This window comes from Camelina sativa, chromosome 7 (genome assembly GCF_000633955.1).
Source record: "Camelina sativa cultivar DH55 chromosome 7, Cs, whole genome shotgun sequence".
NCBI lineage: Eukaryota > Viridiplantae > Streptophyta > Magnoliopsida > Brassicales > Brassicaceae > Camelina > Camelina sativa.
Genome location: NC_025691.1, coordinates 32084721 through 32103877, shown reverse-complemented (window position 1 = coordinate 32103877; position 19157 = coordinate 32084721). Strand labels below are relative to the sequence as shown.

Here is a 19157-nt window from a genome sequence, read left to right as displayed (position 1 = left end):
ATCATCTATGGAATTTGGTTAATTTAGGGGGAAAAAACCCAAAAAAATTATGTGGAGTATTATCAATTTTGGAAAGTTTATTATTATCCAAATAACACAGGAAAATTTATGTACTAAACAAATTTTATAATTTTCACACCAAGAAAAAAAAAAAAAAAAAANCTTTAGGAATATATGGTCCTCCTCAAATGGATTGAACCAATTTCGATTGTTGTGATTTTGATGAGCAGCTCTTCTTCATCATATTGCAAAACTCTTGATAATTAATACTTCCATCCTTTAAAAAAAAAACAATAATGAATTAGAATTTTTTTAAAATATCATTAAATTAATCAAATTATATATTAAATATTTCATAAAATTTGACTTACATTATCAGCATCAACTTCTAAGATAATCTCTTTGATCATGGCATCATCTCCCATATTATACTCTTTCATTGCTGTTTCTAGTTCATGTCTTGAAATAAACCTACAAAATACATGTACATACTTGGTTAATCCGGTTAGAGTCTGGTTTATGAGTTTGGTACATATCGGTTCTCGAATATACCCGCTGTTATCTTTATCGAAATGTTGAAAAGCTTTGAACAAATTCTCCTCTCTTTCTACTCTGAACCGGTTCATCGTAGCTGAGATGAACTCAATGTAATCAATCGTACCGTTCCCATCGACATCAGCCTAAACCGAAACACATTAACCAAATTAATCTAAACCGGTTTATTAAACAAGTTAGGAAAAAAACTTCACAAAACTCTCCCTTACATCTTCCAAGAGTTGTTTAACTTCGGTTTCGGTTAACCTCGAACCGAGTTTTTCCAGTCCGGATTTCAATTCGTCGTATGTGATTGTACCGCTCTTATCAGTGTCCATGTTTGCAAACATTGTCTTGAGACCTTTGAGTTCCTCTTCTTTTAGATTTTGCGCAATAAACTAAAACCAAACCAAATCAAACCAATAAATCAAAAAACCGGTCTAACTTCACCACTAAACCGAGTTCTTCGAAAATACTTACTTTTAGTGCAAGCTTCTTGAGCTTATTCATAGCTCGTAGTTGCTTCATCCGCGACAAAACCGCGCTATCAATTGGCTTATCAGAAGCTTCTCCACCTTCTCGTATCCACGGATGTTCTAAAGAAAAGAACCAAAACCGGTTCAATTTCCCTGATTTTAAACAGTTAACCGAAACAAAACCGAGTAATATATATACTAGTAAGGCTTTACCTAAGACTTGAGCTGCAGTAAACCGTTCTGTTGGATCATGTTTTAACATGTTCCTCACCAAATCCTTAGCACTCTCGGAAATCGATGGCCATGGTTCCGACTCAAAATCAATCTCCCCTCTCAAAATCTCCGCAAATATCCCCTTATCACTCTCTGCACAAAATAACCAAAAATGTAAGAACTCGTACTAAACTAGAGAAATCACAAAACCAAACCAAGTGTGGTTCAGTTTCGTCAAGGCACAAAGGTAAGCAAAGATCACTTTACCGGCCCAAAATGGAGGAGTGCCGCAGAGAAGAATGTAGAGAATAACTCCGGCGCTCCATATATCTATTGCTTTGCCGTAATTTCTCTTCAGAACTTCTGGTGCAACGTAATATGCACTTCCCACAATGTCTTCGTACACTTTCCCTGAAAACAACGGATCGGTTTAGATTCATTCAAAATCAGATAGCAGTTGAAGAAAGAGGCAAAACAGAACCAGAGTAATAGTTTCTTGAATAGGAAGAAACAGCATAAAGATCGTTTCTTAGGTTGCAAGAAAGAAAGTTTATCCATTTATGATAAGCATATTTCCTCATTTTGGCTATATATACCTTCTTCGATGAAGACTGAGACACCAAAATCCGTAGCCTTGAGCATTGAGGAAGCTTCATCTTTACCAGATAACAAGAAGTTTTCGGGTTTAAGGTCGCGATGAATCACACCCATGAAATGACAAATCTGTACTACTTTAACCACACTTCTAGTGATCTCTGCGGCTGCTTTCTCTGAGTAATGCCCTCGTTTAGTGATCTTATCAAAGAGCTCACCCCCTTCGCAAAGCTCCATTACAAGATGAACACTTTGTCTGTCTTCATAAGCTCCTTTGATCTCAACAATGTTTGGTTGTCCTGATAAGTAATGCATTATCTGTATCTCCCTTCTTACATCCTCTCTGTCCTGTCAAGTAAAAAATTTAATCAAATCTCTGGAAATTAGTACTCTTATTCAAATCAAAGTAATGTAAAAATGTGAGGGTTTATAAATATTCTTGCCTGAGTTCTGATGAGTTTCCTTTTCAAGATGGATTTACAAGCAAAGTTCTTGCCTGAAGAGATCTCTGTACAAATATACGTTATACCGAATTGGCCACGACCTAGTTCACGACCGAGACTGTACTTCTCCTTAATGTCTTCAAATGGTTTCCCTAAGATCGGCTCTGGTTGCTGCAAGTTGCTTTGTTTTGGATGATTCATTACCTTTTGTTTTTCTTGAGGCTGAGGAATTGGAAGTGGAAGTGGTAGTTTATGAGGCTGCACCACGATTTGGAAAGTGGCTCTTGGAGCTGTTTGTCTTTGACGAGGTTGTTGTTTTGGTGTTATTTCTCTGCTCTGTAACTCTGTGTTTTGTTCTTCGTTGTTGTCTTGCTTTGGTTTCTTGAGCTTCTTCTTAAGATTGATGCAAAGACATGCCATTTTTATGTTGTATTGAAGAAGGAAATTTTTAGGACATAGCCTTAGATGATGCGTTTAAGCTATTTGTTGGATTTAATAACGACACCTAAGCACGTTAGTGTAATATGTTCTATAAGTCAAATGTTAGATATAAATTTTATAAAACCAAAAAGAATATAAATTTTAACAGCTTGCATAGTTTTATTCTTATTTGTTATTTCGTTCTCTATATTAAAATTATATTCGTGTGGTGTCTTTGAAAATTTCCATGGACGCCAAGAAAATAAAATAGCCTAATGTTTATACAATACGAACAATTTAATGGAGCCTTTTTAAGTGGCAGGCATGTTATCATCGCAGGAAGTCTCAAACGTGACATTTAATTTTCTATTTTGGTGTTTTGGTCTTTTAACTTCTAGAAATATTGGTTTTGTGAGTTTTTCTTTTTCACATATATATATCATGTCTGTAAATCCAGAAAAGAAACCACCAATGTAGCGTCCTCCAGTTCCCTATAAAGATTTTAAACAGTGTGGTCCAAGATGTCTCTTAATTAAGGTATTGTACATTGAGACATGAAAACACAAAAATCAGAGGGGTCTTGTGGTGGGGACTAACCTTGGATTAATAATATAAAGAGTTGGCTTGGAGTTGTAACTACTCTTTGTTTCATCTCCACAAATCTTTACAATATGTTTAAATCCAAATATGTAACATTAATATTAACGCTTAACAAACAAACAAACAAAAACTTCATTTCGGATTCATATTTGAAAAAGGATATAGTCTTTTTGACTGTTTGCTCAAAAGTACAACCTATCTAGATTCATACTCAGAATCAGATTAGCCTTTGGCCAGCTTCATCGTTGTTGTATCTAAACGTAAAATATTTTCGCTGCTCAAGACCATTATCTTGTCATATAATCATCTGAAGGAGATATGTTAATGGAGCGCTCACAAGGGTTCACTTGTCTTTATGTCTTGATTCCGGTTTAGGCACAAGAGAAGTGTCTGTGTTTGAAACCCTCTAACTCTCTAACAGAATGGGAGGTTCTTCTTAACATCTTGAAACCATTCTCTTAATGTGTTTTCTCGTGACAAACCTGCAGCATAGTTAATTTGAGAAATTGGTTTTGGTGGTGAATAATATAAAAAAGGTTTTTGCACTGAAAAAAAATGATATATAGTATACAAACATAAGGCATAAGCTTTGTTAAAGCTTTAGGTGACAATATTAGATGATTGAAAAACATTGGCTCTTTGTAAAGATACACTTATAATTCGGATGTATAATGTATGTTTAGGATAATTTTTTCCCTACAAGATGCAGTTTATGTAACTATATATAGTTCTTCGAGAATCTAATTACAACTATAAAGCATCAAGTCAATGATGGTATAATTGTTATTATAGAGAATCATATCAAACACTAAAGTATATATCTTACTACAAAAATGTATATATAATACCATTTTTTAACTTTGCGAGTAATGCAATAGTGAAATTGATGGACCTAATGTTAATCTATTATTCTTGCTAAAAGACTTTTTTCTTAAATTAAGTAGTTTCACTTTCGGAAATCTCTATTTTCTGGTCCTAACACTTGTCAAAAAAAGGGTTCATCCAATTTTCTGTAGGTGTTTTTTTTCTGTCATACATTTGTGGGATGTAGTAATTGATCTCTCATCTGTTTTCTTTTCTAAAACATAGTAATATTTTCAACAGAAACATGTCGGCAAAAAAACAAATATAATTAAAGATTCTAAATTATTATTAAATGAACGGTGAATAGAGAGGTTGGGAAGAGACATGAAGAGAACTCTCTATTCAAAGGGACTTTTTCTGTATAAAGGCAGAGTGACAAAAGAGCCAAAGAGACCCCAAAACATTTTCGACAAAATTGCCTCTATTATATGCTTTGACACAACAGTCTCCAAACTCATGTCACTCACTCTCATTGATCACTAATTCACTATTATACCCATTACTCCATTGTCTTCCTTAACATTATTAGGTATTGATATACGATTCGATAAGGTTTCGATTTTTTTATGAAAAAAAATTGTTTATGAAAAGAAATGAATTCCCATTATTTATGGTTCGAGTATACGTTAAAGAAACAATGTATGCATTTCACACATATTATAATTGGCAAGTCTTGAATCTATAGTACCCATCGAAATACGCTTCAAGGAGAGACATTGATCAACTATAATTGATTTAGAAATCACCTGGAACTTATAATAATCAAAGCGTACTAATCAAAACTACGTTGTAGGATCAAGTGACCGTATGATATAGTTACACGTAATGCTTGTAAGCATAAATATCCAGTTTACTTTGCATATGTAACTCATTTAGTCAAAAGTGAATGTTGGGTCGGTTTGTGTATGTGGGGGACTGGAGGAGTTGCGCATATTTGGACAAAATAATATTCTTCTTCTCATATAACCTAACAAAAATACAGAATTTTTTTTCTTTTTTCTTATCTTCTTATTGTAACATTAAAAGATTCATTTAAACTTAGTGGGCTACTGAGTTCTATATCATATTTTTTCTTATTGTAAGGATAATTGGCATATTCCCAGAATATTGGTCGTCTTGTCATAATCAAACCATATGTTGCTATTAATTTATATATGCATCTCACTACAATATTTTAAAGATATTCAATTAAATAAAATTAGTCAAATAAAATGAAGGAAACAAATTTGTGTAATTATGTAATTTAGAGATATTTTTATTATATTAATATTGATTATGATATTTTTTTACTTATTTTTTAATAATATACAAGCATAATACATTTTTTAGCCATTTTTTATTGTTGTCTAGAAACTAGAAGTTTGAATACCATATTCATATAAATGTTTTGGTATGTTGGGTTTGATTGGTAACACAAAACCGTATATTCCATACTACAATAGTATAGGATTACTAATCAAACCCTTCAAAAATTGTGTAAATCATCGATTTTCCTCTCACCATCATCTCATATCATATTAGTTTTTTCTCTTTAATAGTTTTCTTTTTTGGGTAAGATAACAAAAGATTGGAGAAAAGAAATGGAGGAACTGAGGAAGGAGAGAATATGACACCATGCATTGCCATTTTCACACACTAAACATTACACATTAGTATTTAGTTGACAAAAAAAGTTAACAAAACACGTTACCATTTTAATTATGTACGTCATCTTTTCCAAATGAAGATTTATAAAATGTACCCTCAAACTCAAAGCTTTACAATTTCTACAGTTAGACATATATGATGAAAATACATTTTTGTAACTTACATTGATTCGTCTTATTCATATTATAAACAACTCCATTTGATATATGAAATGTTTAGATAATATGGTAATGTTCGTGCATCGCAAATTTACTGAAAGCGGTATTCTCAAATTATTTTTTATTTTTTTAATATCATAATGATCTACTTAACAACAAAAATGTCAGAATTCATTAATTAGTGATCCATTAAAAATTATTATTTTCAATGTATATGCTAAGCCATTGATTCACCATCATGGTCTTTGCTGATAAAAAAGACAAATAAAACTAAAAAAAAAATAGTGTCTTCTTCTGGCTCGTGAAGTGCCCACTTTGGAGTGGATTCTTTGGACTGTTTACATAAATTATGTTTCAAGGACACATCTGTTCTTGTTATTATACAACTTCCCTTTCCACATGATATCAATTACTTAATTTGATTATTTATATTTTATACCTAAAGGCTCATTAATAATCTAACATTTATTAATCAGATTATTAAATTTTTATCTAAGTAAGCCTGGAGCGTTACAATATTTGAAGACAGCATCTGATCTTCATAAATCTGAATTTAAATCATGGAATTATAATTGTGGGAATAAAATAAAAACTACTTATTACTTTAGTCCAGATGATTTTATATATCTTTTATATGTCGTTTTCTTCTATGTTTTTTAAAACTCATGTTGCACTTAAAATAATTTATGTAACTCCCAGCTAATTAAACTAATTAAAGACAAAATTATTTCTGCAATTTAATATATACTTATAGACAAAAACAACAACATACGAGGAACTTGAAATTTCGGCCTCGTTCATTACAACAAAAAAAAAAAATGCAAAATCACAAAATTACTTCTATACTGACAAAAACAAGTAATTTTAATTATTACCAAACAAACAAAAAAACAAGTAATTTTAATTGAAATCTAAAGTATTAATTAATTTATACTTTTAGCCGTAGAACCCTGTTTGGCTCCAAATCGCATCGCGAACGCGTCTTAGTTCTCTGCCTTTGAGAGTCCTTCCGACGCCTTCAAACACCGACGCGCCGACGTCTACACCTCCGATTTTCCTGCTCCGTCGTGCTTGACTCTTAGCAACGTACTCGTGAGGCGGCATCATCATCCTAGACTCCTCTTCATCATCGTCCTCTCCCAACTCGTGTATCGACTCAACCGAGTCGACTCGGTATATCTTACTCCAGTCCGGCACGTTTACCGGCGCAGACGACGCTAGCTTCCTCCGGTTTTCATCGTCTCCGTCGTTTATCTGATGCACGATGATCGGCGGCGGCGCAGCCAAAGAGCCCTCGAAAGCTAGCGACAACCCTCCCACGCGCCCGTTTTTTCCCAAGGTAGCGCGTAAGTTCCACGCGTGGTATGCCTCGTCTGTCTCGGCGGTGGTGTCGTGAATGACTGCCGGTGACCAGATGTCTTCCTCGGCGAGCTCTAGTTCGTCGGTGACGGAAGCACCGTGACTGTCACCGTAGCCGTAGCTTCCAAGGTATCGATCGCTTCTGCTCATCGTCGTCGTCGGCTTACGACCCTTTGCCATGCAACTGCTTCACCCTCCTCTTAATCTCTAAACTTAATCAATGATTAGTTTCAATTTTAGTTACTTAATAAAAAAATTAACCATTAGTTTAGGGATTAATTAATTAGAGATTTTGCTATAAGGTTCACACCGAGTGAAATGGAGGAGGTATATATAGCATCTTTGAGCAGAAGACTACAAAAGAATGTGACAGAATACAGAAAATAACTTTTTAAATACGGCACCTATGTTATGTATTTCTTACAAAAGTATCCCCTATATTTAATATATAGAGATTTAAAACCCAATATTCGTCTTTTTCCAAAAAAACAAAAATATATTCTTGGATGATCCTATAGCTACATTTAGTAAAAATATAACTAAGTTAGAAGGCAATACTTTTTTTTTTTTTATGCTGAGGATTTATTCCAAATATTCTATGTTTTATTTTCGGTTTTATTTTTACACTTTTCACACAAAGTTTACTTATTAATTTGACACTTCTTTATGTTTCACATTTCTATTAACATAAATTAGGGACTTGTCTACAATTATATTGAAATCATAGTCTTTTAAATTGTATATTATTCTAACACAACATTTATGTAAAAACTGTATTTTTTGCTATGAAATTCATGTAACATTCGCAAAACTTAAAGAATTTTAAAATTTCATATTGATTTGAGATCAAGTGTAAGAAAATTAATGAAAAGATGAAGTTTTGCATAAACAAACCATGGAATATGTTGCGCTCAATAAATGTCCTTAATATTCGGTCATCTTACACAAATCGAATTTTAACTTCAACCATCTGTTTTTTTTTTGTATTTTGGTCAAATCAAAAGTGGAATCTATATATATGTGTGTTTAGGCAACTTCAAAAGTTAATAAGCATTTGGTGTATTAATAGAATTATTGAATAACAAAAGCAAGAGAGCTCCACTTGTAAAATTCTGCGACGTACTTTGTACAAAATATAGAGACCCCACTCTGGCCACATTGAACGGCTGAGAATGAGAGACAATAGTATCAGACAGGTTTTAGTAAAATAGCAGTTACAACTTACAAACTTACACATTATTTTATTTTTTATAATACTCTATCCAAAAGTAGCAATCAGATAAAATTTCAATTTAAGTATATAGTTAAAAAAAAAAAATTAACAAAAACAACTACACTACAAATGTTGACAAATTACACAATTCTTTATATATAGGGTTTTTTTCTCATTAATTATATCATCAATTGTTGTGGCCAATTATCTCGTAATACACAAACTGAAGAACAATCATCTATTTGCATGTGTGCAAAATTACATACAACACGGCGAATTATTCGATGCAACAACTTAATTTAGACATTTCCACAATTGTATATTTATTTTAACATTAGAAAAGTTATGCAGAAGCAAATTAATTAACTAAATAATCACATCCGTGTAATATGAGTTAGCTTATCAAATTATTCTTTTCAACAAGAGAAAAATTTATTAAAAAAATATTTTACAATAAATAAATTTAAAATGTTATAAACTTATATTATTTGGATGATACAGCATGATTGTTGGATGATAACACATCTTACAGCTACTGCATACATTATATTGTTACAATGGATGGAGGATTGATGAAAATTACTACAAAAGCTAAAAGAAAAAAAATGTTATTATACTTTAGCTTTGAAGGGAACTAATTTTGAGTTTTATGAATTTTTTGGTGTCAGTGTAGTACTTGTATTTTTGTGAGATGAAACGGTCAGTGTGTTGTTATCACTCAGTGTCCCACAATGATAAGCCCCACCAAAAATTATAGTATCATCCTATATATATATCTTGATAGTTCATATTTCACAATAGTATTTATGATATATCTTATAGATTGTAAAAATGTGAAATTGCTTTCAACAAAGATAGGCCGTAGGCATGCATACAAGTGCAAAGGATCAAACCTAGCTTTGTTTTTAGACGTACCAAACAATTCAATTGATCTTGAATTCATGATCATAAATAGGCTCATGAATATTTTTGAAGGAAACCATAAATAATCTTTATTTCAATTCAAGAAAACAAATCTTTACTATATACTGTACCTTTGGTTTTAATTTTCCTTTTTGCATTGATGCTCATCTTACATTTTCAATTAATTCACAGTTTATTTTTCAAACGAAAACATAACATCTTTGTCCTCTTTATCCCACATTTTGTAGAAATTAGAAAGGCGTAGGTAGGGATCCTAGTCCCTCCATCTTGCATTGCTTTATTCTATTCATTAATAGTCGTAAATTTCAAGTACAAAAGTGGTTGCAAGTGCAGATAATGAAAAGACACCATTTTCTATTAAATAATTTTTTTTGTGTGACCTACAATTCTTTATGAATTTTGTTTGTAGAATTTCATCTTCATGTTAATAGTAATACCATCTCGAGTGACCTGCAAACATAAATATAGTTTTTTCCTCATGCACTTTCAAATTGAATGTCTAACTATATTAAGTGAGAACAGAAAACACCGTATAACAAACGTTAAATGTACTTTACGCAGACACGAATCCTTTATTAGTTTACAATGTTAGCTAATTTAGGTGGCCAAATAAAGCTCACTAATCCCACTATTTTAGTTCAATGAATGAATGATTCCTTTAATGATTGCAACTAATAAATTAATCTTTTTTTTTTTTTTTTTTGTCGAAAACCTGATTTCATTAAATTCTAAACCGGTCCAATCGGTTCGATAGATAGATTCATTAATACAAATAATAAAGATGATTTAGCAATCTCATCTGCCCGACGGTTGAAGGTCCGTGGAACATGAGAAAAAGCTATTTCATCAAAAGTGAGAGAGAGATTTAGGATGTCGTGTTGAATCCCATAGAGCTCCTTTGAAGAGGGCTCCGAGTTGAGTGTTTTGAATAGCATCTGCGAATCTGAAGCAAAAAAGACGTTTTTGAATCCAAGATCTATGGCGTGTTGTTGTGCTAGATGGAGAGCCATCGCCTCTGCCAGGAGAGCTGAGCTGACATTGGATGCTAAAGATCTGCCATGGATCTCTGATTTTGTAATTGGATCTATAAAGATCCAACCAAAGCCCGTCAAACCTGATTCCTTCTTCCACGCAGCGTCTGATAAACAATTCATGGTACCAGGGTGTGACTCAGGCAAAGGTATTGATTGGCGGTGGGAGCGAGATTCGTGGGAAGAGGGCTTGGTAAATTGAGCTGCAAGCCATTCCCGCGCTTGAGAAATAGCTTGAGACAAGGTATCTGGTGCTGTGAGTTGTTTCTTCTCAAACATTCGTTTGTTACGACTTGTCCAAATAGCCCAGAATATCCAAGGGAGCAGAGGTGCATTACCAACCCTTGAAGGCGGAAGAGTAGTCCACGATTTTTAAGCCTCGATCCCCATACGCATATTGTTGATGTGATCTGGGTTGAAGGTGGCTTTGAACGGTGCTAAAGTCCATACGTCATGAGCCGATTGACAGTGAAAGAACAAGTGGAGAGTGGTTTCAGGTTGTGAGCAGTGTGGGCAAAGTGCTGAACTCTCCACTCCTCTTGATCTGAGATTTTCTCCCACAGGTAATATATCTTTCATGGCTTTCCAGAGAAGATACTTCAGTTTTGTAGAGCAGTTGATATTCCATACCTCCTTCATCCAGTTAAAGCTTGACTGATTTGTTGTTGGTATCTCAGGTTTTTCCACCATCTGTGTGGCTGCTTGATACCCCGATTTAGCGTTGTAGTCTCCCAATTTAGAGAGAAGCCATATATGGCGGTCAATGGCTCCCCTCATGCTAGGTCTGAGCTCTAAAATTTTCTTTTCATAGCTTGGAAGTAACCTGGCTATTTTCTCTCTGTCCCAAGACTTAGTAATAGGACAGATTACATCTTGCACTTTCATTGATAAACTCTGCTCTGTAGGTGGACCCATGGGAGTGATAAGTTTGCCAAGAGAAATCCATGGTTCATACCAGAGAGAAGTATCTGCTCCAGTTCCAATTGCCTTTCCCATGTGAGATTTCAGTAGGTCTCTGCCAATACATATTCCTCGCCATCCGTGTGAAGCAGAGGTTTTAACATTGCAGTCTAAAAAGGCTGTTGAATGACAATACTTGCCAAGCATGATTCTTGCTAGTAGACAAGATGGATATGTAAGGATTCTCCAGCAGATTTTGGCTAACAAAGCATCGTTGAAATTTGGTATATCTCTGAATCCCAATCATCCTACTGTTTTGGCTTCTGTAAGTTTAGTCCATGCAATCCAACTCATTTTTCTCTTTTCTGATGATCCATCCCACCAGAATCTAGTCATTGCTGATTTTATGCAATTGCAAAGAGAAACAGGGAGCTTGAAGCAAGACACTGAATAAGTTGGCATTGCAGCCAACACTAATTTAAGCATTGTGGCTTTCCCAGCAGTTGATAAGAACCTCGAGGACCAGCTCAAGGCCCTCTGTCGATTCTTATCAATTATTCCATTAAAGATATCCCTCTTTTTTCTCCCGAAAGATTCAGGTAGTCCTAGATACTTTCCTAGGCCACCAACTTTTTGAATGCCCATAATCTGTTGAGCTTTCTCTTTCACGTTTTCTTCCGTTTTTGCTGAAAAAAGTAATCGCTGATTTCCCTTTATTTATTTTTTGACCAGAGGCTTCTTCATATTTTCTGAGAATTTCCAGCAAAGTTTGGCAGCTTCTTTCATCTGATCTGCAGAAAAATATTGTATCATCCGCAAACAGTAAGTGATTCACTCTCGGACTTCTTGTTGCCAATCTGACTCCAGGTAGGCTTCCATCTTGTTGAGCATTACAGCATAATCCTGAGAGGACTTCTCCACAGAGAATGAAAAGGTATGGAGAGAGGGGATCCCCTTGTCTCAATCCCCTTTGTGGTAACACCTCTCATTGAGCTGAGCCATTTAGTAGGAATGAGTAAGATATTGTAGTTATGCATTGCATAATCAAGTTGACCCACTTTTGGTGAAAGCCCATTCGCTCTAAGACTAGTTTGATAAAGTCCCTCTCGAGTCTGTCATAAGCTTTACTCATGTCTGTTTTGACAGCCATGTAGCACCTCTCCTTAGCTCCAGAAGTTTTCAGATAGTGGAGTACCTCATGAGTGATTAAAACATTTTATGTGATTGCTCTCTTAGGAACAAATGCAGACTGATTTTCTGATATGATTCCTTGTAGTATTGGTTGGAGCCTCTTTGCCAGTAGTTTTGATATGATCTTGTAGAAAACAGAACAGAGGGCTATAGGTCTGTAATCCACCATTTTCTTGGGGCTCTGAATTTTTGGAATAAGTCTGATGTGTGTGAGATTTATTTTTGTTGGCAGTGTATTGGCTGAGAAAAAGTCTTGTATCTCTACTATGATCTGAGGCCCCACAGTCTGCCAATTAGATTGGAAGAAGCTAGCTGAAAAAACATAAGGTCCCGGTGCTTTATCCGCATGAATTGAGAAGCATGCTTTCTTGATTTCCTCAGAAAATGGAATGGCAATTAGCACTTGATTGATTTCATTAGAAATGCACGGTTGGATTGCATCATGGACTGTTGTGGCTCTCTCTCCCTCCTGGGTTGTAAACAAAGTTTGGAAGTATTGAGTGATAACTTTCAAGATACGAGCTTCTTCAATGGTTGGAACTCCTTCCTCATTTTCTATAACAGAAAATTTATTGACCACTGTTCTGCCTCTAGTAATAGCATGAAAATATCCCGTGTTCTTGTCTCCCAGGGCCAGCCAAAGGTTTCGGCTACTCTGCTTCCAAAACTCTTCCTCTTTCATGTACGCCAGCAGTAGATCTGAGTTAAGAGTCGAGATCAGAAGAGGATTAGGGACTAGGCTTGACATTGCTTCTTCTAGTTTTGCCCTTAAATCCTCGATATGCTTTTGACTATTTTGCTGAGTTTCTCTTGTCCAGGTTATAATCGCATTTCGACATCTACTTATCTTCTCCTCCATAGAATCATGTGGGTCAGAGCTCTAGGCTTCATTAATGAGGTTTGTAACTTCCTCATTGTCTTTTAATCTTCTGTCATACCTGAAGATACCTTTCTTTTTTCTCTTTGTGAGATCAAGTACAGTCATAAGTTGTCTATGATCTGATCCTTCAAAGCGCAGGTACACACTATGACTATATGGAAACTCCTCGGCCCAAACTCCATTTGACATTGCTCTGTCCAGCCTGCATTGAACTAAGTGGTCGTATCTCATCCCTCTCTAAGAGAGAAATTTTCTTGAGTGTCGCAGATCATAAAGGTCGCACTCAGCCATGAAAGATCTGATGTCTACGCAGGTGCTTTCTGGTCTGGGTGGGCCTCCCTGTTTCTCTGAAGGATCCACAATATCATTAAAATCACCGGTTAGGAACCAAGGAGCTTCTCTATTGCGACCATGTAAAGTAAGTAAGTCCCAGATTGCTTTCCTTTTTGCTCTTTCCGGCTCTCTATAGACAAATGTGGCAAAGAAAGTCTTCCCGCATAACATATTGATGTGTCCATGTAATTCTGACAAGTATTCAGGATTGTAACATCCACTTTTTTTTCCAGTATAGTGCCAAGCCTCCACCTCCAGGGCTATGAGGCAAGACGAGTGTGTGTGAGGGATAGTTCAGCCAATCCAACATCTTTTCAACATTTTCATCAGTATTCTTCGTCTCCATAAGGAATAGTATATCATGTGAGATAGAAGAGGACATCTCACGTATACGCTGGCCTGTCATGGGATTCTCCAGCCCACAACAGTTCCAGCTCAGAATTTTTAAGGAAGAGGATTTGGTGGATTGTGAAAATCCACCTTTTGTTTGACTATGACAGGTATGATAACTCCTTTTGGTGCTGCTCTATTTGAAGTTTCACTGTTTGGTTCCTCTTGCAAAGTCAGCCTCTGTCTTGCGGGGGTTCTTCTTCCTGAACCACTAGGTCCAGCCACTGCTTCTGTATTTCTCTCAGGAGTGTTTCTTTTCTTAGATGAGCTTTGAATGATTACTTTATTTCTCTTACTTGACTTTGCACCAGTCAGTCTTAGTGGACTTTTGTTGATCTGTTTATGTAGGGGAGGTCGACCTCTTTTCTTCTTTGAATTTTGTAGAGATAGGATGGGGAGATCAGAGTTTGGACTAGACAACAGTTGAGTCTCCATCACAGGGCCATTCTGAAGCTCCTCTCTTCTATTCAGGTAGGCTTGATTTGCAAGAGTTACAACTTTTAACACTTGGGTTGCGGTTTCTGCCATCAGATCCTTAGCTTCACCTTGTAATACTCTTTGTTTCCTTACAGCGCTTTCTGTGGGGTCTGCACAGCTGGTTTACTGCACTGTGACTTCTCTAAGGTCTCCCATTATCTCCTCAGTTGTAGGGATTGGGGGGGGAGGAGGTGGAGTAACTTCATTAGTCAGTGTTCTCTCAAGGGATGGTCGTTTTGATCTTGATGACTCAGAGAACTCCCTTCTGGGGCTATCCCTTGAGGTAAGTTTTTCTCTCCATTGTAGATTAGGTCTAGAGGAAAAGTCAGGCTGTCTAGCGGATGTTCTATAGTTGTCTCCTATGTATGTCCCAGTTGATCTAACTGGAGATCTTTCATTCGGTCCTTTACTATGATTAGTAAGTCTTTCTTCAGAGTAGTAGTAGTCTCCTCGATACCTATCATCATACTTCCTCTTGTTAGAGGGTAAGTATTCTCTGAATTGTTTGTAGGTTGAGGATTTAGGAAGTCTCTCTGTGGATCCTCGTCTATTTTCTCGAGGTGTGTAGTCAAGTCGTGGTTTATCTCTTGTACTCTGTTTAGGTAGAGGGGAGATGCTATGCTTCTTGTTAGTGGGACCAATAAGCTTTAGACCCGGGCAGTCTTTCTTTTCATGAGATAGTCTTTGACAATGTGTGCAATGATTCTTAAGGTTCTTGTAGTCCAGGGTGACCAAGACCTCCTTGCCATCCTTAAATTCCACTATTGTCTCCTTTGTGAGTGGTTTGAGGCCATCTACCATGACTCTCAGCTTGACTGCAGCTGGTGTAATCTCATGAGTCACAACTTCTCCCAGCTCTCTTCCTATGGAGTATAACATTTCTCTTTCCCAGAAATGTTTTGGGAGTCCCTGCAGCTCTATCCAGAAAGGGATATGGGATGGGAAGGTTGGAGAGATAATCGGTTCCCATCTCTGAAGGATGACCATCCACTGGTCAAAATGGTAAGGCTTATTATCAATAACCTTCTGAATGTCTTCTTCATATTCAAAGATGAACTGGAAGCACCCATTTCCAAGATCTGACCGCATAGCTTTGCCTCTCAGATTCCAGCGTTTGGAGAGAAAAGAAAAGAGAGGCTAGAGCCTCTGAACTGCTGGATTTGTGAGTCTTACAATAAGAGTGAGGGAGTTTTCTTGAATAAGATCCGCATTGTCTATCTCTGGAGCTCTTATTCTCTTCCTAGGGTGAGGAGAGTAGTCACTTGCTTTAGCTTTGCCTTTCAGATGATAGGGGATTCTACTATCCATCTTGGAGAAGTTTACGTTGAGCGACTTGCTGAATGCTCTTCGTTGGTGTAGTTTAAAAGTTCTTCACACAAAGGTGAGAGGGTTCTAGCCATGAGGCTGAAAATTTTCTTCCAAGTTTGTCAAAGTTCTTCTCACCTGGCTAGAGATTTTATAAAAAGTATCAAAGGGAGCTATAAAGAGTAAGGAAGTACCAGATCTGGCTATTTGTTGGGTACGATTTCCACCTGTCTTCCTCTTTGTTTGTACTTCAGGTACTACAAGATATATTCTCTTTGCTCCATACTCTTGTGCTCTTCCAAACGGTACTTATTCTTCCTTCCTTCTTTGCAAATTTAAGGATGTTACAGTAGAAAGAGAGGAGCACTGGTCTTCTGGTGAGAGGCGTCACTTATGCCGGCTCACCTGTAAGACGGAGCTGAATCTTAGTGTCTTCAAGTGATGGCCGAAATTGTATTTTAGACGGTTCCGGCAGAAGAAACCAGCAAGACTTTCCGAGAGAAGTATGAAAACGTGGTTCTAATAAATTAATCTTTTATCATGTAAAAAAAAAAAACTTACTTACTAATATTTTGCTTTTTCATAACTAACATATTTAAAGGAGACTCATGATCATGTTAAACTTGTGATATGCTGCCGCTTTTACCATTTTTATTAACAGAAACCATCAACCACCAAAATCACAATTAAAAGTTTGAACTCTAGTCGACTAGTGAATGTCGATCACTAGTATTTTTTAAGATACATAATAAATATTTAATGATTAATTGGATTACCATGATATAGTTTTTGCTATCTCTTAAGCTATAAGCATTGGTTGTCAAGAACTATAAAGAGAAAATGATTGGCCATGTGCAAAGCCGTAAGGCAGGCCAAGATTGGATCTGTAGATTCCCTCGATCATTAGCCAACCAATGAACAAACAAACTTAGAGATTACATAATATGTATGCATGAGAAACATACAAAAAAAAAAATATATATATATATATATATAATATAGATGAATGATTTTATTTTTAATAAAGTGTACTCCACTATTTTATAAAAGAGACATCTTTGGGGGAAAGAAAGAAGACATCCAACAAAGTTGGAACAACCCATGAACCTGATCGGTAATTTGCGATTTTGACTCAGATTGACAACATTTTCGATCGTGATATCATTTAATAGTATAGAGACTAAGATTTTCAAATCTGAAATTTTAAGATTAAGTTTAAACCTTGCCTAAGATTTTTCTTTTTATGATCAATCAAATTTACTAGCAATGTCCTTGTCTCCATTAGTATTGGGATTGTTTTCTTTAAGGGATCTGAAAACTGAACTTCTTATTTCTTTAGGTTTTGGGGGGTTTTCTCTGCCACTCACCCATCGGCCCAAATTTTTTTTGCTTGATCGACTTTTTTTTTTTCCTTTTCTTTTTGTTTGAAAAACAACATAGATGATGGATTTAGGTTTTTATTTGTGGATATAATATAGAGCATGTTGGATTGGACTGGCAACTGATGGAGCTAAAGAAAGACTTCTTGACAATTCCATGTATGGACAGCCTTACGGTGTTTAGTGCTCTCAGGTGCGGGAAGGTCATGCTCGTTACTCAACTTTGTGACAATGAGGATATCAAATGTAAGTATAATCATATTAATTCTTCGTTGACCAAAAAAAAAATCATATTAATTCTTCAAAATCTTCCAAAACTTGTCCAGGGCAAAGCGAAAACATATGTGATTTTTGAAAGTAACTTTTATAAGCGACAAAGAAAATGACAATATCTTAGCTCACTCACAACCTTACATGTCTATTTATGTTCGAAAAAGAATCATAATCTCAACTGCCATTACCAAATCCAATAATTTCAAATGACAAAATTAAAAATAGTACATTGAAGTTATACATTTTGTCTATTGAAAATTGGCATCATCACATCATAAAATACTAGTATTAATTAGTTCGCTAATCATAGAAAACCATATAAATGAGCAGACTAGCCCTTTTTAGGATGATGGTAATAAGATTGAAGTGTGTGATGCCAATTATAACTTTCAAGATAAAAAGACTCTAAGTTCACATCATTTTTGCTGTCATCTCCAATCCTCGCTCTCATCTGTTTTTACATATATGTTATGATTTTGATTTTGAAAAATAAATACTCCTTTGTCTCATTTTACAAGATTGTTTTTGGCTAAAAATGTCTGAAATGTCTCACTTATCAAATTGTGGGCATTGTTATAAGCCCATTAATAGTCCAGCTCCAGCACAAATGCTCTTATCTTCCGAAAAGCAGCAAAGCACGGCTCCACTCACGTGCCATACCCTACGCCTTAAGCACAGTCACATGCCATCAGTGTTCCATTTCTTCAGCACGACGACAACTATCAGAAAGTAAAAAACCTCAATAAATGTTACTATTAGTATTATATACTATAAAAAGAAAGCTATTTTGTTAATTTACATTTTTTTTTCTTTGCGTCAACTATATAATTCACCGATTTTTCATATTTCTCTTCGAATAAATTTTCCTAAACGACCTATTTTTGAATCCCCCTAGTTAAAAAGTTGACTTTTGATTAAGATTGTGAAATAAATACACTCTAATTTAATCGTGTATGACTTTTGGGGCCATAACTCTATTACACTAGAGCTAGATCCTAAAATGTCTGAAATCAATACTAAACACTAATTCATCTACACTAGTAATTAGCTTTTGTACTTTGTAGAATCGATTAATTTATTATACTGGTTACAGTTATTCCTTAAAGTTATGGACCAAAAAATTTAAAAACTGAAAATTATGGGAAGAATGTAAAAAAGTTATATATTTAATGTAACAACATATTTAGTTGAAATTAAATACAACCACAATAATAGCCTTACTTTATATATATCACATATCTTTCATGTCCCAAAGTCACCAAGTTATAAATGAATGCTACATTAGTCATTACACAAGAAAACCAGTTTGAACCGCTCTAAACCAACATGTTTAATTACAGCTTCAAAATCCACTGGTTTGGCAACCCAAAAAAAAACAGATCCACTGGTTTGGCTCGTTATGAACATTTCAATCCAGTACATAGATCATAGATGACTCTAGTAGGTACATTAAATTGATTCCGATTTTCTAATAATTAGTGAAAAATCCGGTTTAGATTCCGGTTCGGGTTTAATTTCCGGTTATTAAAATCCGAGGAGAGAGAGAGGAGAAA

The 19157-nt window shown here is 35.3% G+C and overlaps 2 protein-coding genes and 1 long non-coding RNA gene across 3 annotated transcripts; 1 reads left to right on the top strand and 2 right to left on the bottom strand.

The window, feature by feature from the left end:
• On the bottom strand, positions 72-2680 carry LOC104703795 (calcium-dependent protein kinase 19-like). Its single transcript, XM_010419868.1, has 9 exons — positions 2261-2680; positions 1820-2165; positions 1491-1634; positions 1224-1376; positions 1015-1130; positions 765-932; positions 553-680; positions 372-471; positions 72-277 (listed from the first exon to the last, which is right to left on the bottom strand). The coding sequence occupies exons 1-9, from the start codon at positions 2678-2680 to the stop codon at positions 185-187; spliced, it is 1668 nt and encodes a 555-aa protein (XP_010418170.1). The 3' UTR covers positions 72-184.
• On the bottom strand, positions 6667-7626 carry LOC104703794. The gene has a single exon (XM_010419866.2). The coding sequence runs from the start codon at positions 7486-7488 to the stop codon at positions 6886-6888; it is 603 nt and encodes a 200-aa protein (XP_010418168.1). The 5' UTR covers positions 7489-7626; the 3' UTR covers positions 6667-6885.
• LOC104703793 lies at positions 16984-18490 on the top strand. Its single transcript, XR_754245.2, has 2 exons — positions 16984-17066; positions 17431-18490. It is a non-coding gene; the product is annotated as an uncharacterized LOC104703793 (long non-coding RNA).